At 43.2% G+C, this 21,505-nt stretch overlaps 1 protein-coding gene across 2 annotated transcripts in view; it reads left to right on the top strand.

The window, feature by feature from the left end:
- Positions 1-21,505, top strand: part of LOC144601925 (microphthalmia-associated transcription factor-like) — a 198,933-nt gene that overhangs the window by 90,202 nt on the left and 87,226 nt on the right. The window contains exon 2 of one of the 2 annotated variants that reach the window (XM_078414511.1): positions 14,751-15,000. The exons of the other annotated variant lie outside the window; for it this stretch is intronic. Coding sequence (XP_078270637.1) covers positions 14,751-15,000 — 250 coding nt within the window. The remainder of the gene's footprint in view (positions 1-14,750; positions 15,001-21,505) is intronic. 2 annotated transcript variants of the gene reach the window in all.

Raw genomic sequence — 21,505 nt, 5'->3', positions numbered from 1 at the left:
CTCCCCCCTCCCTCTCTCCCCCCCTCCCTCTCCCTCTCTCCCCCCCCCTCCCTATACAAATGTAATCAGTTGTTTTAGAAGTTTACAGCCTCCTGTTCCACAAAGACTTCTGTCTTCAGAATTTTGCTTTTAGAATGAAGATAGACACAAAATGCTGGAATAACTCAGCGGGTCAGGCAGCATCACTGGAGAAAAGGAATAGATGACGTTTTGCGTCGAGACCCTTCTTCAGACTGGGAGTCGGGGGAGAGGTAAACTAGAGGTACGGAAAGGTACAGAACAAATCGGAGCCGGCCCCGATGACTCAGGAAAGGTGGAGCCCACAATGGTCCATTGTTGGCTGTGGAAGAGGTGATAACAAAGGGATACGAACAGTGAAACTAGTAAGACGATCAGGATGGGGGAGAGACGGAGTGATGATGTTCCCTTATTCTTACGTAACAATGAAGTGTTTCTAAAATGTAACAATTTTCTTCCATACACAAGCCACACAGTTTGTATATACAGCAGGACTTCATCTTCTTTTATCAAGCTATGTGTAAACAATTCACGGTAGTTGTAGTGTTTTGTCTTATCAAATTATTCCTTCATTGTGGCTGTTGTGTAAACATTGTAAATGTTAGAAGCTACAACATCAGACCAATGTGACCTTTTGGAAAAGCATGTTATATTCAGGGAGTTGTGGAGGTAGGATTGCGCATGAGATTTGTCCTTGAAGGAGTGTGTGAGGTTTTTTTTACTGTGTTTATCTCACGTTACTTAAGTGCATTCAATCTGGAAACTCCAAAGACCCATTGATAATGCATATCGTTATCCTTGCATTCATCGTACTACTGAGAGTGTAATAATCTCTTTTTTTAGTTTAGAGTTTAAAATTGCAGCATGGAACGTGCCCTTCGGCCCACCGAGTCGACGCCAATCATCGATTACCCGTTCACACTAGTTCAATGTTATCCCACTTTCACTCCCACACACCAGGGGCAATTTACAGAAGCCAATTAACCTACAAACCTGCACGTCTTTGGGATGTGGGAGGAAACCGGAGCACCTGGATAAAACGCACGCAGGTCACAGGGAGAACGTACAAACTCCATGCAGACCACAACCGTGGTCAGAGTTGAACCTGGGTCTCTGGCGCTGTGGGGCAGCAGCTCTATTGCTGCGCCACTATGCCGCCTTATTCAGTCATTTTACTTGGAGCTTTTACAGAATTTGCCTCCATTTTTGCCTCTTATTGTTGAGTATCATATGGTGAAGGTTCTTTCTCGGACTGTGACCTGGGTAATACACAACAGGTTTTTTATGTTTGTCTGTTTACCTAGAGCAACCTCAGCAGCAAAGTCACCTAAAGAACAGGGAAATAGTACAAAACCGACCGGCGAAAGTCAGTGCAGGTTACCTCGACACCTTCAGCGGCCATTCAGCCCCATGACATTGAAGGCCTTGAACTATCCTTGTTTCTTTTCTCACATATTTGATATTCCATTTCTGACCTTTTGAGAATTTGGAAACCAGAATCAGGGAATGAAAAAAAAATAAGGGCAAATCAAGCCTCTGTCCTGTATAAACTGATATGTCAAACACAGCAGCTGCAAAGGATCAAAGGACTTAATTGAATCCAACTTAAGTAAAGCTGGTGATACAGTACACTCAGTGGGTCAGGCACCATCTCTGGAGAAAAGGTATAGGTGACACTTCGGGTCAAGACCCTTCCTCAGTCTGAAGAAGGGTCTCGACCCGAAACGTCACCTATTCCTTTTCCCCCGAGATGCTGTCTGTCCTGCTGAGTTACTCCGCCATTTTGTGTCTATCTTCGGAGCGAACCAGCATCTGCGCTCCCTTCCTACACGATCCAGTCCATTCCATCGACACAGGGAAACCTCACAGGAAAAGTGATTAATCTATGCCTATTGTAACGAGGTTAAGGATGATCGTTTAAAAGAATGGGCATATTACTAAATACACCATTAAGAAAATCGTGAAAAGCAACAGTAGATGACCATTTTTTTTCAAGATGGTGCCTAAAACATGGCGACTCTTGCGCACTGACTCAATGTGGTCTGCTATCTTACACTCTCCAACCTTGTATAATTGTGCCTCTCATGTATAGTAGGATTGTTACTAAACTGTGTGCAAAAAGAAAACTTGCTGTACTTTGGTACATGTGACAATAAAGTACCCTTGAATCATTAGAGACCCTCGGACTATCTTTAATCGGACTTTACTGGACTTTATTTTGCACCAAACGTTGTTCCTTTTACCATGTGTCAGTGCACTTTAGATGGCTTGATTGTAATCTTGTGTTGTCTTTCCGCCGACTGGTTAACACGCAACAAAAGCTTTGACTGAACCTCTGTACACGTGACAATAAACTAAACTGAACCATTGTCAGAATCCGAGGGTAAGTTATCAAGAACTATTTAAAGTCTGTCAATGCATATGGTGGGAATTCTCCTGCCACATCATCAGAACATTTGACGTGGTAAATCATCTCCTAGGAGTTACCAAGAAGCGATCAGTTTAGTCCTCAGCATCTGGTTCGAGGAACCCATCGGTCCGGATGAACAAAAATATGTGATGAAGTAAAATATGAAAGGAAATTAACAGGATGAGAAGTAGGTGATTAAGGTGAACATCTACTGAGCCCAACCAATGCATTAATCTGATGGTCAAGGTACATTTCTGTGTACATTTCTGAATCCTTTGGATTCTTGCTGTTGCACTTTTCTTTTCATATTAATACTAACAGAAATTGTATAGTTTGAGGTTGAACAGAGAATAAAATCAGAGTGGTGAACTGAACGATGTTACTTGCGACATTGGATGAAGGTTATGAGATATAAACGTAGAGACGATCTCGTGAAGAATTGATGGGGCAGGAATAATAAGCTCCCCTCTGGAATATTAGGACGGGAGGTTTGAGTTTTATTGGTGTTTATGGGGAAAAATGCAGGGCAAAAATATTAGTCATTCTGTGAGTACGTGTATAACCTAGGTAAAATAACTTTAATCAGCAATTTATTGGGTCATGGCCAATATGTTTAAATGCAAGATGTTTCATATTAAATTTGGAAAGCTCACTTTAATAAATCACAGATTATGAGTTAGTATTTAGCGCTTAGCTGATCTTTTACTACTTATTAAAATAAAAAGTAGACCAGGATCCCATCTTCTACAATGAATTCAGTTAATTCAACCATTTTTTTTACATGTCATTCCAATTTCCAGTTGTTTAAATTATATTTTGGAATGAATTATATCTTAAGAAATTAAACCAAATTCACCATTTCTTAAAACAGTTTGTTCTTACAACTGTGTATTGTTTCGGATACAAGTGACAGGATCTTTCATCCTTTTACGCACATCTATCCTTGAAAAAGTCAAGTGTGTTACCTGCCATTTTTTAATTAGTTTAGGTTGGTGTCAAATGAACTGAGGTACAGTGAAAAAAGTTGTTTCTTGCTATCCAGTCTGCAGAAAGATTATACATGATTACCATCAGGGCGCCACGGTGGCGCAGTGGTAGAGTTGCTGCCTTACAGTGCCAGTGACCCGGGTTCAATCCTGACCACGGGTGCTGTCTGTGCAGAGTTTGCACATTCTCCTCCTGACCTGCATGGGTTTTCTCTCATTCTCCAAAGATGTATAGATTTGTAGATTAATTGGCTTCAGTAAAATTGTAAACTCTCCCCAGTGTGTGTAGGATAGTGTTAGTGTGCGGCAATCGCTGGTCGGCGCGGACTCAGTGTGCGGGAGGGCCTGTTTCCACGCTGTATCTCCAAACACTAAAACTAAATGAAGCCGCTCACAGTGTACAGATACAGGATAAAGGGATCACTCCATCTATAAACTTAGTCAGTGTTCCATCTCGGGCATGTCAGAAGATTGGCCTTTCTGAATGTGACATGAAAATGATGAAGAAAACTGGATATTTAAAACCCCTGTCCCAATCAGGCAATTTTTTAGGCGTCTAGGCTGTTGCTGGGGTGTCGCCTGTATGGTCATGTGTTGACCCCAAAGAGTCGTAGCGTCTTTCTCGTCACTGCCGGATTTTCAGAATGTTTACATTTTTTGGCGACAGTGGGTTTGACGCCAATGATTGTAACTTGACGTCTCCTGACGTAGGTGCTGTCGTAGATTGTCACCAGGTGGCGTAGTTTGTCGCCGGTGCTGACTTCGGTGCATTCCATTGGCGACTACCTACGTCAACTGGCGATCGGTACCGGCGTCAAAACCGGAGGCCAAAATGACGTGAATTGTCCTCAGTTGTCGCCGACAGAGTCGTAGCTTGTCGTAGCTTGTAGGTTGTAGGGCGAAGGTTGACTTCGGTTGTTGTAGGTTGTAGGTTGTCGCCTGTGTGGTCATAGTTGTCGTAGGTGCGGTCGTAGGTGGACGTCCTACTCGCGAAGATTGGATCGACGGTTGTCGGTACCTTGCCATAGCTTGACGTCGACTAGGTGGTAGGCTGTTGGAGCTTGTCATAGACATTGTCGTAGGGGGGTCCAATCGCCGGTTTTTCGGCGACCTGCCAACAGTCGCCGGCAGTCGCCTAAGTGTGACAGACCCTTAAGTCTGTTCATGACAATTGATCGCTTTGGGGCATTAATATTTGGAACAGGCTGACTTGTTCTTTGGTAGCTTAGGTACAGCTGAATATTCTATTTATTCGCTACTCCAGATTTAAACAAGTTAAACACAAGACCAAAGTATCTCTGTGTGTCACTCGAGCACAGAGAGGATTTAGAAACATAGAAACATAAAAAATAGGTGCAGGAGTAGGCCATTCGGCCCTTCGAGCCTGCACCGCCATTCAATATGATCATGGCTGATCATCCAACTCAGTATCCCGTACCTGCCTTCTCTCCATACCCCCTGATCCCTTTAGCCACAAGGGCCACATCTAACTCACATCTTTGAAGTACATCTTGAAAATATTTTTTATCCTGAAGGAAAATAACTCCCTCAAATATTTAGAATTGTAACGTAATGCATTCTGTGCCATCAAATGATGCCTTCGACTAAGTGCAGTTTGCAACGATCTTTAGAGCCATTTTTGTTCAAAAATGTGCCTGTGTTTAATATCCCTGTTAAGATGTTCAGTTTAGGCTTGTGATGTTGATGGTAACTTTGATTATTTGGCGACTAAAGAGATTGGTGTCAACTTGCACATCACTGCTATAATAATAATTAATACACCGACTTGCTCGGTAATTAGTCCAATTTATCAAGCAGACGCCATTGTGACAGCACAGAGTTCCCTCTTTTTATGAGAAAGATCAGTGGCTCAGTGAAGGTTTCAAACCGACAGATCTTGAGGAGAAGGAAGGTTTTTATTTTTGTACAAGGCGTGCACCAAAGAGGGGGAATCAGCAGTTTCTGTTCCTGGTCACGGCTATTATATTACGAAAACTTGGTAAATTTATAAAACGGTAGGCTTTATTACTCGAAGTTTTTGCAATATAGGTTCCGAAACTACTCTTTCCTGCAGTTTATTGATTGCACATACTTCCAAAGAAAAATAATGGAAAATGTGCAAAGTCCAATAGCCTCTGAACACCTCAGATGTGCTTTGGATGACTGCCTAAGGCAGGCACTCAGTTCTGTGAAAATGACAATTAGAGCTCCATGTGAAGGAAGGAATCGCAGATGCTGCTTTAACACCAAAGATAGAGCCGAAATGCTGGAGTAACTCGACGGGACTGGCAGCAGGGATGGAGAGATGGAATGGGTGATGTTTCAGATCGAGACCCTTCTGCCACCCATTCCTTCTCTCCATCCCTGCTGCCTGTCCCGCTGAGTTACTCCAGCATTTTGTGTCTATATTTGGAACTCCATCGTGTGTTTTGGGATCACTGTGATACCCACATATACATTTTTTGTTGTTCAACTATTTCATTTGTATTCTTGAGCAAAACACAAAGTGCTGGACGTGTCAGGCAGCATCTGCGGAGGGAATGGGCCGGCGACATTTCAGGTCAGGACCCTTCTTCAGACGGTCAGAATCAGACTGAAGAAAGGTCCTGATTCAAATCATCGCGTGTCCATTACCTGACCTGCTGAGTTCCTCCAGCACTTTGTATTTTGCTCAAGATTCCAGCATCTGCAATTCCTTCATTTGTGTCTTCATTTTGCATTCTTATTCCACATTTCAAAAACTTGTGGTTATGCAAACCTCATATGCTCCAATCTAACATATATCAAGACTTTGTGGGTCATCGCCCATCTGCATGCTGACTAACGATGGCTCCTGGTTAGGAAATATCTTGATTTTGAAATTCTCATTTTTATTATTAGTTCTCTCAAAAGCCTATAATACCTTTCATATTAAAAGAAAACACAAAGTGCTGGATTAACTCAGCGGATCAGGCAGTATCTCTGGAGAACATGGATAGGTGACGTTTCGGGTCGGGACCCTTCTTCAGACTGATCAGATATTTGTCTTTCTCCAGGTCTAGCCTTTTGATCATGCTTGAATTTAATTGCTTCGATGTTGGCAACCATGCTTTGAAGATGACACTAAAGTGGATGGAATTGTAGATATTGAAGGTGGTTGTCAAAAATTGCAGCAGGGTCTTATAAGATATGGTCTCCTATGTAAGTAATACTTATGAGCTTATGAAATTATCTGCTGTTGTTAACACATTTAGTTAGCCTTTAAAAAAAATATTATTGCTTATCAATACCTCCATTCTCTTTACCAATGTTGTAGTTACTGCATGAAATCCTCCAAGTGCTAAAATATTGCATAGAACTGACAAGCTTCACAGTTCAGTGGGATTTCCCAATGAGTAGCGCAGATAAGTGTGTTTATGAAAGCAAACATGATGGTGCAGCGGTAGAGTTGCTGCCTTACACCACCATGGACCCGGGTTCGATCCTGACTACGAATGCTGGTCTGTAGGGATTTTGTACATTCTCCCCGTGAGTTGCGTGGGTTTAGAATAGTGTTAATGTGCGGAGATCGCTGGCCAGCTTGGACTCGGTGGGCCGAAGGGCCTGTTTCCACGCTGCTTCTCTGAACGAAAAATAAACTACTGTACCGAACGCGTATAAATAAAATTGTGCCAGCTCTCATGTACGCAATCTGGCAGTTCATTGTTGAATTGGATATTTCTATCAATGCAGTGTCAGGTAAAAGATGAAACATTTTTAAATAGATCCTGTATAATACAATAATGACATTTTCATTTATTTATAGCAAGTGTAAGTGCTATAAATGTACCAGTGCTATAAATTCACCTTACTGCCTTAGAATGGCTTTTTTTTTATTGTTGCATATTTTCAGCTTGATACTGTCCTCATGGGAATGCTTCCCATTTTTCTGCTGCAAAATTAGAAATGTCTAGCACCACTCAAAGTCTGTAAGGTAGACGGTGGCATCTGAAGGAAATGATTTATAAGAAGTCTTGAACTGCAAAAAGCATTTTTTTTCGGGGCCTGTATATATATAAAAATTATTGTTTTTTTTAAATGGGTTGACAAATACATGAAAATTAGAGGCAATACCATCACAGATGGAGAAAGTTCAAGGTAACACAGCAAAAGGTTTACAAAGAAATATAATTATTTGCAGATTGAACGTGGAACATTGAACAGTACAGTGCAGGAACCGGCCCTTCAGCCCACAATGTCCATGCCACCCAAGATGCCATGTTAAACTAATCTCCCCTGCCACCACGTGATCCATATCCCTCCATTCCCTGTATATCCACATATATATGATTAAGACTGAAGAAGGGTCTCGACCCGAAATGTCACCCATTCCTTCTCTCCAGAGATGCTGCCTGTCCCGCTGAGTTACTCCAGCTTATTGTGTCTATCTTTGATGATTAAGTACTCTCGGGCATAAAGATCATTCAGTTTTGCTGTAATAACTGTTTCCAGCACAGAAATGAAAAAGGTATAAGGGATCTTTTAATTGGGTTTGGACTATAAAATGTAATGTGTTTTGAGAAAACATGGTTATAATATATTTTGTTTGAGGTTAGACACAAAAAGCTGGAGTAACTCAACGAGTCAGGCAGCATGTTTGGAGAAAAGGATGAGGTGTCATTTCGGGTCAAGACCCTTCTTCAGACTGAGAGTCAGGGGAGAGGGAACTGAGAGATATGAAAAGGTTCATAGAACAAATTAAAGAAAGATAGGCAAAAGGACAGATCAAAGGCAGCAACGATGATCAAGGAAAGGTGGAACCCACAATGATCCATTGTTGGCTGTGGGAATACTCACCAGGACGACAGTGAAACTAGTACGATGACTAGGGTGGGGGAGGGACGGAGAGAGAAGGGTTACTTGAAGTTAGAAAAATCAATATTAATTTTGAGGTTTTTGGTGGGCACTTAGTAACCAGGAATACTCATCCCTTGAGTTAATGTTCAAAACTATTGTTAACATTTGGGCAATGCTGGCAAGGCCAGTGTTTGTTGCCCAGACCTGTTTGTCGATGAGAGGGCTGAGACTGTGTGGAGAATGAGCAGCATTTGCTCAGTCCAAGCAAGAGAGCACTGTCGGCTGCTGGAGGAATAGTTTTTTCTTTGTGTGGATTCTCTCGCCCTGGAAATAACTGATTACAAAATACAAGATCAGTTTAAGGTCGTAAGGAATTGGAGTAGAATTAGGCCATTCGGCCCATCAAGTCTACTCCACCATTCAATCATGGCTGATCTATCTCTCCCTCCTAACCCCATTCTCCTGCCTTCTCCTCATAACCTCTGACACCCGTACTGATCAAGTTTAAAATACTTTTTTTTTAAAAGGGCTCATAGTGCTGGAGTGTTGAAGTGCTCAGTAGGGGGGAGAACCGAGGATCCTGGTCAGGATCCCGATCAGCGATGGATTCCAGTCAGGACCCGTCTTCAGACTGATTACAGAGGGCGGAGAAAGAAAGTTGGGAGAGAGGAAAGGCAGGACAAAACGTGGCAGGCAATAGGTGAACACAGGGAAGGGGGATATTTGATAAGCAGATGGTTGGAACAAAGGGCAGAGATTAAAACAGAAGGTGTGTGGCAAAAAGGTTATAGACAAAAGACAATAGACAATAGGTGCAGGAGTCGGCCATTCGGCCCTTCGAGCCAGCACCGCCATTCACCGTGATCATGGCTGATCATTCTCAATCAGTACCCCGTTCCTGCCTTCTCCCCATATCTCCTGACTCCGCTATCATTAAGAGCTTTATCTAACTCTCCCTTGAAAGCATCCAGAGAATTGGCCTCCACTGCCTTCTGAGGCGGAGAATTCCACAGCTTCACAACTCTCTGAGTGAAAAAGTTCTTCCTCATCTCCGTTCTAAATGGCCTACCCATTATTCTTAAACTGTGGCCCCTAGTTCTGGACTCCATCAACATCGGGAACATGTTTCCTGCCTCTACCGTGTCCAATCCCTCAATAATCTTACATGTTTCAATAAGATCCCCTCTCATCCTTCTAAATTCCAGAGTATACAAGCTCCAGTCTTTCAACGTACGACAGTCCCGCCATTCTGGGAATTAACCTCGTGAACCTACGCTGCACCCCTTCAATAGGAAGAATGTCATTCCCCAAGTTTGGAGACCAAAACTGCACACACTACTCCAGGTGTGGTCTCACTAGGGCCCTGTACAACAGCAGAAGGACGTCTTTGCTCCTATACTCAACTCCCCTTGTTGATGAGTTGCAGAGTGAAGTTTGAAGAAGGGTCGTGACCCGAAACGTCACCTGTCCATGTTCTCCAGGACGGAGCAAATGCTGCACATTCTCCAGAAATGCTGCCTGACCCGCTGAGTTACTCCAGCACTTTGTGTCCTGTGTTTTGTTATGTTTAATAACTTTACTTTGAATCCTTCATCATAAAGTGCTGGAGTAACTCAGCTTCTCTGGAGGATGTGGATAGGTGATGTTTTGGATCGAGAACCTTCTTCGGACTTAACAAGGGAGCTTGCTAGAGAGCCTTCCAGGTTCCACAGCAATAAAGTAAGCTGTTATCAGTCTACGATCGTCCTCTTCATCCTTTGCATTGACTCCAAGGCTGTCAGTTTTGGAACAAATTACATCCAGAACTGGTAACTTTCAATCATGATAATAGACAATAGACAATAGGTGCAGGAGGAGGCCATTCGGCCCTTCGAGCCAGCACCGCCATTCAATGTGATCATGGCTGATCATTCTCAATCAGTACCCCGTTCCTGCCTTCTCCCCATACCCCCTGACTCCGCTATCCTTAAGAGCTCTATCCAGCTCTCTCTTGAATGCATTCAGAGAATTGGCCTCCACTGCCTTCTGAGGCAGAGAATTCCACAGATTCACAACTCTCTGACTGAAAACGTTTTTCCTCATCTCCGTTCTAAATGGCCTACCTCTTATTCTTAAACTGTGGCCCCTTGTTCTGGACTCCCCCAACATTGGGAACATGTTTCCTGCCTCTAACGTGTCCAACCCCTTAATAATCTTATAGGTTTCGATAAGATCTCCTCTCATCCTTCTAAATTCCAGTGTATACAAGCCTAGTCGCTCCAGTCTTTCAACATATGACAGTCCCGCCATTCCGGGAATTAACCTAGTAAACCTACGCTGCACGCCCTCAATAGCAAGAATTGACTGGAATATTCAGTGTGTGAATTGTTACGGTAATACATGCTACAACTATCAGTTTCTCTTTTGAGGGCTAGCATGACATTAATGATTTCCATATTACTTGGATTGTTCACACATGCAGGCTCAGTCCTGAGAGGGAAGGGGGTTATTTGTGGGTTTGTTCCCTAAAATTGGAGAATTCAGTGTTCAAACAGAAGGTAGACACAAAGTGCTGGAGTAACTCAGCGGGACAGGCAGCATCTGTGGAAAGAAGGAATGGGTGATGTTTCGGGTCGAGACCCTTCTTTAGACCCTGTCGAATAAGGGTCTCGACCCGAAACGTCATCCATTCCTTCTCTCCTGAGATGCTGCCTGTCCCGCTGAGTTACTCCAGCATTTTGTGTCCAGCTTCGATTTAAACCAGCATCTGCAGGTTTTTTTTCCTACTCAATGTTCAAACAGTTGGGTTGTAAGTTACCCAAGAGGAATATGAGTTGAGCACTCCTGCAGTTTTTTTCAATTACATTTCTCGAGGGCCAGTTCTGGAAGGTCCCCAATATCTTCCCTAACTTTCTTCCACATTGCCACGTGGATTCTTTGCCACAGATGGCTGTGGAGGCCAAGTCAATGGATATTTGTAAAGCAGAGATACTGTAGATAGATTCTTGATTGGTGCGGTTGTCAGGGGTTATGGGGAGAAGGCAGCAGAATGGGGTTAGGAGGGAGAAATAGATCAGCCATGATTGAATGGCGGAGTAGACTTGATGGGCCGAATGGCCTAAAATTTTGCTCCTATTACTTATGACTTTATTCCACGTCAACGCTTGGTCAACCTACCAATCTTTTTGCTGGTGACCAATCCCTCTGGAAATCTGTGGTCTTCTCTCATTCTTTCAATTTTAAAGGTTTCGTTTTTAGGATGTTGATTATTGAGGTCTAAATTTAGCAAAGCATTTATGCTTCCAGATGCATTGGTAATTTGCCAGATTAGATTGTGACTTGAGCCTTGTATATATTGCCAGATTTATGTCAGGTAAGACTGCACAGACCAACAACCAGGCTTGTCCAGATTTGGCAACACCTTAACATCTGTTCTACGTCAGTGGTATCATAACTAAACAGTAGCACATAATTGACAGAGGTTAGTGTGGCTGTTTGATATACTGGTGTCTTGCTAAAGTGTGTGTTTAAAATTCCAGATTCAGGGGCAGTTTCGTCCCAGCTGTTTTCAGGCAACTGAACCACTCTATCAACATAGAAACATAGAAACATAGAAAATAGGTGCAGGAGTAGGCCATTCGGCCCTTTGAGCCTGCACCGCCATTCAATATGATCATGGCTGATCATCCAACTCAGTATCCCGTACCTACCTTCTCTCCATACCCCCTGATCCCTTTAGCCACAAGGGCCACATCTAACTCCCTCTTAAATATAGCCAATGAACTGGCCTCAACTACCTTCTGTGGCAGAGAATTCCACAGATTCACCACTCTGTATGAAAAAAAAGTTCTCATCTCGGTCCTAAAAGACTTCCCCCTTATCCTTAAACTGTGACCCCTTGACCTGTTGACAGCAGTCCTCAGCTACACTCTACCTCATTGAAGACCCTCAGACTATCTTTAATCGGACTTCACCTTGCACTAAACGTTATGCCCTTTATCATGTATCTGTACGCTGGATGGCTCGATTGTAATCATGTCTTGTCTTTCCGCTGACTGGTTAGCATGCAACAAATGTTTTTTATTGTAACTTGGTATACGTGACAATAAACTAAACTTCAAACTTCAAAAATGATCATTGTTCCAAAATGCATTTTTAAGCATGTTTTAGCTGGTGCATTGCATGTCATTTTTCAGTTTGCAGTGAATTTATTGCAACTCTTAACATTTATAACTCGGAGGTATAGCTTAATAAACTTGGTTATGAACATTTAAATGTTCTGCACACAATTCTGGGTTTAAACACACATCGACAGAGACAAAATGCTGGAGTAACTCGACGGGTCAGACAGCATCTTTGGGAATAGGTGACATTTTGGGTCGAGACCGGTCTTCAGACTCACGTTTAAACACACATGATAGTTTGTGATATTTTCATAACTTTCTGGTATTTAGACTTCCAATGTGTCAGACTCAGGGTCACCATTGAAACAATAGGAGAGCTTTCAGTTTAGTTACAGCACAGGAACGATTATTCAGCCCATATAGTGTACCAGGTATTCATAAAGTGCCCTCTCAGCCACTAGGATATTTTTCTTTTCTTATTTTGGTTTAGTTTAGAGATGCAGCTCGGAAACAGGCCCTTCAGTCCACCGAGTCTGCACCGACCAGCGATCCCCGCACACTAACACTAACCTACATATACTAGAGACAATGTTACCCTTTTACAATTTTACATTTATACCAAGCCAATTAACCTATAATCCTGTACGTCTTTGGGTGCATATTCTTTCATGCTCTGGGGTACTTTCCAAAATACCCAAGTTATTTGCCCCTGCCAGTTTTGATAATGATGAGATCAAGGTACATTCAAATAAGGATCTTACACGGGTCAATGGCTCCCTGATTAATATCCACCATAAAGAAGATCATGACTGGTCTAACGTTCTATTCTGATTCACTGTCTAACTACTCCGTTCAGACGTTTCTCCTTTTATTAGATTAATTAATTACTATATTTAACATTGTAACAGTGGGGCAGCTGGTAGAGCAGCTGCCTCACAGCAGCAGAGACCCGGGTTCGATCCCGACCTCAGGAGCTGCCTGTGTGGAGTTTGCACATTTTCTTCCTGGTTTCCCATGGGTGCTCTGGTTTCCTCCCACACTTCAAAGATGTGTGCGTTTGTAGGTTAGGTGAATTAACCCTAATATGTAAGGAATGGATGAGAAAGTTGGTCCAACATAGAATTAGTGTGAATCGGTGGTAGGTGTGATCTTGGTGGGCCTACGGGCCTGTTTTGAGGATGTTTCAGGCTGTGTCGTTCGATTGATTAATCAATCAATTAATTATATTAATAGTTTATAATGTTAACATGTCAGCTGCTACTTTGGAATAATTTGTGACATTTTGACTTGTCACACAAAGTTACAGAAGGAGATCATTTGGCCCATTGTACCTAGGGTTCCCAACTTTCTCACTCCCAAATAAGGGACAAAGGTGACTTCACCGCCCCTCACCCCACGTGACCTCACCCATCCAGCAGCCACATGCTCCCGCTTCACCAATGGCGGCCGCCCGGGCCGGGAGGCGAGTTGCTACGCAACCTCTGTTAGGCGAACACACTCCGTTAGCATACAGTGTCCGGGCCTACAGCAGCCCCCAGGCCTACAGTGTCTGGGCCTACAGCGCCCACCGGGCCTAATACAGGACAAGGGCGGTCCTGTATGGGACAAACCAATTTAGCCCAAAATACGGGATGTCCCAGCTAATATGGGACAGTTGGCAACCCTAATTGTACCCCTGCTGCCTCTTCATCAGCTTTGCCACCTCACTTGCACTTTTGCCATAACTCAACAAATATTTAATTTCATGTTAACATTTATTTACGGGAATGAAATGGGGGATAAACTAAATTGCTTTGGCTAGGATTGTTTAAATGGTTAAATAATATTTTAAAGATCGTACCAATGAATTCTGTTTGGTTTTCTTAATAACAGTGACAACTAATTCTACGATGACTAATTCTAATGTAAAAAAAAAGACACAAAGTGCTGGAGTAACTCAGCAGGTCTCTGGAGAACATGAATGGGTGCCGTTTCAAGTCGAGACCCTTCGTCAGACTCTGAGAAGAGTCTTCAGAGTCTGAAGAAGGGTCTTGACCTGAGGTGTCATCTATCCATATTCGCCAGAGATGCTGCCAGACCTGCCGAGTAACTCCAGCACTTTGTGTCCTTTTGTGTATTAACCAGCATCTGCAGTTCCTCGTTACTACTCTCTGATTCTAATGTGAATCTGATTTGTGACTCCAGTCATTTGTCACGTACTGGGATGTGTGTACGTTAGGGGAGGAAATCAGCTTAAATCAGTGCGGCATGCATGTTGTTAAACTGCAGATTTCAGGTTTTGGGTTGTAGTCAGTAAGTGTGAGTTCCTAGCACATTCAGTGAGACGCATCCTCCAGTTGACAAGCATATTTCTGTGCTCATCTGCCGTGATCTTCTAACGGAAGCCTGTTTTTCTCCATTTATTGGTTTTCGTTGCAGCAATTCATTAGAGCAGCAAGGATCATCTAAGCCCCCATTAACCTCCTCCAACATGACGTCACGGATACTGCTACGGCAGCAACTCATGCGTGAGCAAATGCAGGAGCAGGAGAGACGCGAGCTGCAGCAACAGCAGCAGGCAGCACAGTTCCTGCAGCAGCGAGTGCCAGTCAGCCAAACGCAGGCCATCAACGTCAACGTCCCCAACAACCTGCCCACAAATACTCAGGTGCCGATGGAAATCCTCAAGGTACGGCTTAACCCTTTATCTTTCTCTTTCCTCTCAGACTTGTCGTATCGTGCAGATCAGACCTTCTGAAGAAACTCTCACTCTGGCAATGAAGGCAGAGCGACACTCTGCCTCATCTAGATTAACCATATGTGCATTCAGGAAAATGACATCCATATTTATTTTTAAAAAAACGTTTTATGGATATTTTATCGCAATGCTCCGAAGCGTGCTTGTGGATAGCATTATAAAATTAGAGATTTGCTGTGTCTGAAAGCTGTAACAAACTAAATTCGCCTTGCAAATAGATGCGTTGATTTGAAAAGTTGGCATATTTTTGTGGAGCACTTTGTGACATTTTTGCTCGCTGCACGAGTTTTAAGTTTCACCGAAACTTTCTCGACTGTCTAAAACGCGCGAGGCTTTCAACTCTTTGCCAGTGATCACGTATAATCCTATTTCCGCCTATGAGTTGATGTTTTCATCGGACTAGCAACTGCAGGAGCTGTATTAGTATCTCCCTTACAGGGGGGTATTGCACATACCTTCCTAATTACCACAGCGTCTTGACTTGGGAACAGCGTTCAACTTTCCCATTGTGAATCTGTATTTAAATGCAAAAGGTTTAACTGTTACTCAGTTCCTTGCTTTCCAGCATTATTTGATTTCCTTTTGTATTGTTTAATAGTTGAGCAACAAAATTGGAACGACTCTGAAATGGTTAATTCACAGTGTCAGAGAAATATCTCTATTTATCTGCTTTGCCCATCAGGTCCATTAGCGATTTTGAACTCATTGAAGCTCGTAAAAAGAATTTAGTGTCAGGATAATTATATTTTGGTTTCTAATTAATATAGCTTTTGGTGGGCTTTTCCATTCAGTCATGACAATTGTAAGCACGCGTACAGCCTCTCTACAATGCTTCTGACGTGTTGAATAGTTACTGTCTTTGAGAGTGATTGCAAGATTAATTTGATTTACAGTTACTTTGAATTATATAACATGTCATCTGTAAAATCTTGTCTTGTTCCATTATTGGAAAGTCTACATTTTAATTCTGAAAATGAGGTGTAATTTGCGCAATTTGAGTGAAAGGATCACAGGAAACTAGGAGATGGAGAAGCACGACACAAAACGCTGGAGCAACTCAGCGGGACGGGCAGCATCTCTGGAGAGAAGGAATGGGTGACGTTTCAGGTCGAGACCCTTCTTCAGACTGAGAGTCAGGGGAGAGGGAGACACAGAGATATGGGAGGGTAAGGTGTGAAAACGACAGATCAGAGGGGACGAAGATCAAGGAAAATGTAGAATGATTCATTGTTAGCTGAGGGGAAGATGACAGCAAGGCATGCAATCAGTAATGTTTAATCAGGAGGACAGTGTAACTAGTCGGGAGGAAGAAGCCACTCTGTATGTTCTAAAGTATATTTTACTGGATTCTCTGTTCATTTCTCTTGAATCAAGTTTTTGTAAATCAGGGCAATATTTGTATTCCAAGCTGCTTGAACAAATATGCTACTCTTTTTTGTTAAAACGATATTGCTGACACCTTTTGAACATGAATTGCTAATACAATGCTTTTCATGAGTAGGACAGGGTTAAAGTTTTATTAGAAAAGAGCTGTGATCAATTTCCTTGTATTGTACGAACGTAAATAGAATAAAAATTTGCTGCTTTAGAATGCATGTACAAAAGGTTGCAAGGGAAAATGTACTATCAGGATTTTTTAAATCGTCACCGATTACTGTAGGGATGTGAAAAATACCAGGACTGGGCTGTTGCCCCCTCTGACTCCAATCCATTTCCAATAAGATAGGTTGTGTGTACGGATCATTTTCTTAAATACTTAAAATATATATCAGGAGAGTATGTGGCAGAGTTAGGGTGATAAAATTACAAAGGTGGAGATGCTGTATAATCTGACAGTACATATTACTGAAAGACGAACACTTTTTGAAATCAGTTGATTTCAAGTGAAGAATTATGTGTAATTTTTTAGTTTGCTGAACAAGTTTATCTCACTCAGTGTGTTTTGTTTTCACTTCTGAACAACTTCTATTCACTTGTTTTCTTCATGCATATATAACTAACATCAAGCAATAATCTGACTGCATTATGATGATGGCTTACTAAGGTGTAGAGCTTTGCTAATTAGTTGGTCAATCGAAGGTCACCTCTTTACGTGGGCAAATCCTGCTCACTGGCATTTTAACAGATTCCCTTTGCTTTCTGAGCAGTCGCAGTAGTTACTGATTTGGGTAGGAGCCTTGTTAATATAGGCCAGTTGTGGTACTATGGTGTTGCTGTTAATACCAGGTGGGGAACAAGAGGAGGTGGTTGTGCGACGTCATACGTTTTGCTAGCAGTAGCGGGATCATTGCTCCAGTTCTCACAGGGCAATGTAGGTAGGGCTCACCTTTAGTGTAGTTTAGTTTAGAGACACAGTGCAGAAACAGGCCTTTCAGCCCACCGAGTCCATACGGACCAGCAATCCCCGCACACTAACACTATCCTACACACACTAGGGACAATTTACATTTATACCAAGCCAATTAACCGTGTACGTCTTTGGAGTGTAGGAGGAAACTGGGGCTCCCGGAGAAATCCCACGCAGGTCACGGGGAGAATGTACAAACTCTGTACAGACACCACCCGTAGTCGGGATCGAACCTGGGTCTCAGGCGCTATAAGGCAGGAACTCGACCGCTGCGCCACCGTGCCACCTGTTTTAAATGTCTTTTCAAACACACAATGGACCAAATTTGCCCTTCCTCCGTGCAATATTGGATTGCTTATGGCCCCTGTGTTTTCTTTTGTTTTCTGTAGCTGGCTTCAGGGAGTTTCTTCCCAGCTGTTATCAGGCAACAGAACCAGCCTACCAACAACTAGAGATCAGTTCTACCCCTGAACTACTATCTACCTCATTGGAGACCCTCGGACTATTTTTGATTGGACTTTACTGGACCTTTTCCAGAAAAAAAACATTATTCTCGTTATTCCCTTTATTATGGATCCGTACTCTGCGAATATCTCGATTGTAATCATGTATTGTCTTTCCGCTGATGATCGGCTGATCACTGGGGTAGTTGTAAATCAAGGGCCACTGCAGCATCATGGAGTGGGAAGGTTGTGACTGAGGGGCAATCATGGACTTGCCCTCAAAGGAACCTGAGAAGATACTCCTGGACCTGGATGTTACAGTTTTCAGGCTCCTACATCACCTTATAAAAAAGTGTTGCAAAAATTTCTAAACACCTGTTTTTGCTTCTTCATTCCGGGGTGTTGTGTGTAGGTTGATGATTTAAAAAAAAAAAATTTAATCAATTTTTAAAATAAGGCTGTAACGTAGCAAAATGTGATAAAAAAGTGAAGCGGTCTGAATACTTTCTGAATGCACTGAATATGAAGGCATTAAAGAAATAGCTTATTGTGAGAGTGAATGGCACTAATTTGCCGTCGTTGTGTTACACAGCTTTGGTATTCAAACTAAAGATTGCCTAGAATTAGTTGAGTGTGTGAATCCACATCATGACACAGGCTATGTGCCATATGTGTAAGGACAGTGAGTGCATCACCCACACATGCTAGATTTATTTAAAGTAGGCAGATAGTTGTCAATTCTTAATGTCAATAACAAGAAACTGCAGTTTGTGCCAAATATTGCCAGAGTGCTGGAGTAACTCAGCAGGTCAGGCAGCATCTCTGGAGAACATGGATAGACAATGTTTCAGGTCAGAACCCTTGTTCAGTCTGAATAAATCTTGAGTCCAAATAAGGGTCCCGACCCGAAACATCGACTCTCCATGTTCTCCAAAGATGCTGCCTGACCCGCTGAGTTACTCCAGCACTTTGTGTCTTTTTGTGGTTGTCAGTCATTGTTCATTCTTGACGCCAAAGCTGCCAAATTGGATCGGATACATCCAGCTATCACCATGTTTGGGCTCTCAAGAGGCTTTATCCAGAGGTGGTCTTCAGGAGGGCTCCTCAGCCAACAGGTAAAGGAGGTAGACACAAAAGGCTGGGGTAACTCAGCAGGTCAGGCGGCATCTCTGGAGAAAAGGAATAGGTGACATTTTGGGTCGAGACCCGAGAAAAAGGACATTTGCTTCTTGAAGCAGTTGCCACGTCTTTTACAAAATGGCTGCACCTGTGTCTGCAAAACACTGTTATAAGTTCATAAGTCCCAGGAGCAGAATTAGACCATTCCGCCCATCAAGTCTACTCCGTCATTCAATCATGGCTGATCTATCTTTCCCTGTCAATCCCATTCTCCTGTCTTCTCCCCATAACCCCGACACTCGTACTAATCAAGGATCTGTCAATCTACTCCTTAAAAATATCCATTGATCAGGCTTCCACACTGTCTGTGGCAATGAATTCACAACCCTTAAGAAATTCCTTCTCATCTCCTTTCTAAAGGTATGTCCTTTTATACTGAGGCTATTACACAAGGGAGGTTCGGGATCTCTGTGCTCAAGATGAATTGTATTCACCAATCTCTCTCCCTGAACAGAAAGCTGCCGGTAGAGCAAACGCAGGAATCCTCAGGGATAGTATCCTTCCCAATAATGCAAAGAGCTTTTGAAAGCAACGATGTTACATAGCGAAGCAGGATGTTTTACGAGGATGTTGCCTGGACTAGAGGGTGTGAGCTATAGGGAGAGGTTGATTAGGCTGGGTCTCTATTCCATGGAGCGCAGGAGGATGAGGGGAGATCTGAAAGAGGTATTCAAAATCATGAGAGGAACAGATCGGGTAGACGCACAGAGTCTTTTACCCAGAGTAGGGGAATCGAGGACCAGAGGACATAGGCTCAAGATGAAGGGGAAAAGATTTAATAGGAATCCGAGGGGTAACTTTTTCACACAGAGGGTGGTGGGTGTATGGAACAAGCTGCCAGAGGAGGTAGTTGACTATCCCATGGTTTATGAAACAATTGGACAGGATAGGATGGATAGGACAGGTTTGGAGGGTAATGGACCAAGCGCAGGCAAGTGGGACTAGTGCAGCTGGGACATTGTTGGCCGGTGTGGGCGAGTTGGGCCGAAGGGCCTGTTTCCTCACTGTATCAATCTATGACTGTATGACTTTATAAAAGCTACTGCTGTGTCCAAAGGTGTATACAAATGGCAAGAAATATTGACACACTTAAAGGTTGTTTGGACAAATTAGGATCGTGAGCACCTGGAGTTGTACAAAATCATGAGAAGAATACATCGGTAAACACACAGAGTCTCTTGCCCAGAGTAAGGGAATCGAGAAACCAGAGGGCAGAGGTTTAAGGTGAGGGGAGAAAGAAACACCTTTGTGACCTGGAGTCGCCTCCTGCAGCCGACCTTGGAAGGTAAGACCTCGGTCCACTCTTCTACCATCTTGTATACGCTGGGATTTAGAAGGATGAGAGGGGATCTTATTGAAACATATAAGATTATTAAGGGATTGGACACGTTAGTGGCAGGAAACATGTTCCCAATGTTGGGGGAGTCCAGAACCAGGGGCCACAGTTTAAGAATAAGGGGTAGGCCATTTAGAACAGAGATGAGGAAAGACTTTTTCAGTCAGAGAGTTGTAAATCTGTGGAATTCTCTGCCTCAGAAGGCAGTGGAGGCCAATTCTCTGGATGCTTTCAAGAGAGAGCTAGATAGAGCTCTTAAAGATAGCGGAGTCAGGGGGTATGGGGAGAAGGCAGGAATGGGGTACTGATTGAGAATGATCAGCCATGATCACATTGAATGTCGGTGCTGGCACGAAGGGCCGAATGGCCTCCTCCTGCACCTATTGTATATTGTTTATATTGTCATCCCTTGCTCCTCTCGACTGTCATCACTGACTCCCTCCTCTTTGGTATTCCGGTCTTCGGGGGACGAGCAGGGGCCGGGCTCGGCGGCATCCCCTCTCCGGACAATGACTACATGTATTCCTGCGTCTGCCTGCGTTCAGCCGCGGCTCACCTGGTCTTCCGGCTGTGCTCCCGGTGTGCAGCTTGCCGGGATAACCATTCCTCTCGTCATTTTATATTCTTCCATTAGGTCACCCCCCCAGCCTTTGGCGTTCCAGAGAAAACAATCCCAAGTCTGTCCAGCCGCTCCTTACAGCTTCTTATAGAAGGGTCTCGACCCGAAAAGGCACCCATTCCTTCTCTCCAGAGATGCTGCCTGTCTCGCTGAGTTACTCTAGCATTTTGTCTCTATCTCCTTAAAGCTAATACCCCCTAATTCAGGCATTGTCGTGGTAAATCACTGGAACAATGATTGTATACAGGGATTCTAAAAAGCTGCTTCCACATCACCCTCTTTAGTTATTTCAGAACGTGCAGTTAACTCTGAGCCTTGCTAACGTTTTTGTAAACTCTGAGCCTTGCCTTGAATGAAGTGCCCTTGCATACAGATTGCTGTCTTGCTATCGTAACCTCTTTGTACATGATGCTTATGGTTTAGGCAGCAGCAGGCTGAGCAGTTGTCTCTTCCCTGATGGTTGGGTCTGAAAGGGAACTGGCTTCTTCAACACTGAAAAGCACCAGGTCCAA

This window comes from Rhinoraja longicauda, chromosome 17 (assembly GCF_053455715.1).
Source record: "Rhinoraja longicauda isolate Sanriku21f chromosome 17, sRhiLon1.1, whole genome shotgun sequence".
NCBI classification, from domain to species: Eukaryota; Metazoa; Chordata; class Chondrichthyes; order Rajiformes; family Arhynchobatidae; genus Rhinoraja; species Rhinoraja longicauda.
This window is presented reverse-complemented; position numbering and strand designations above follow the sequence as displayed.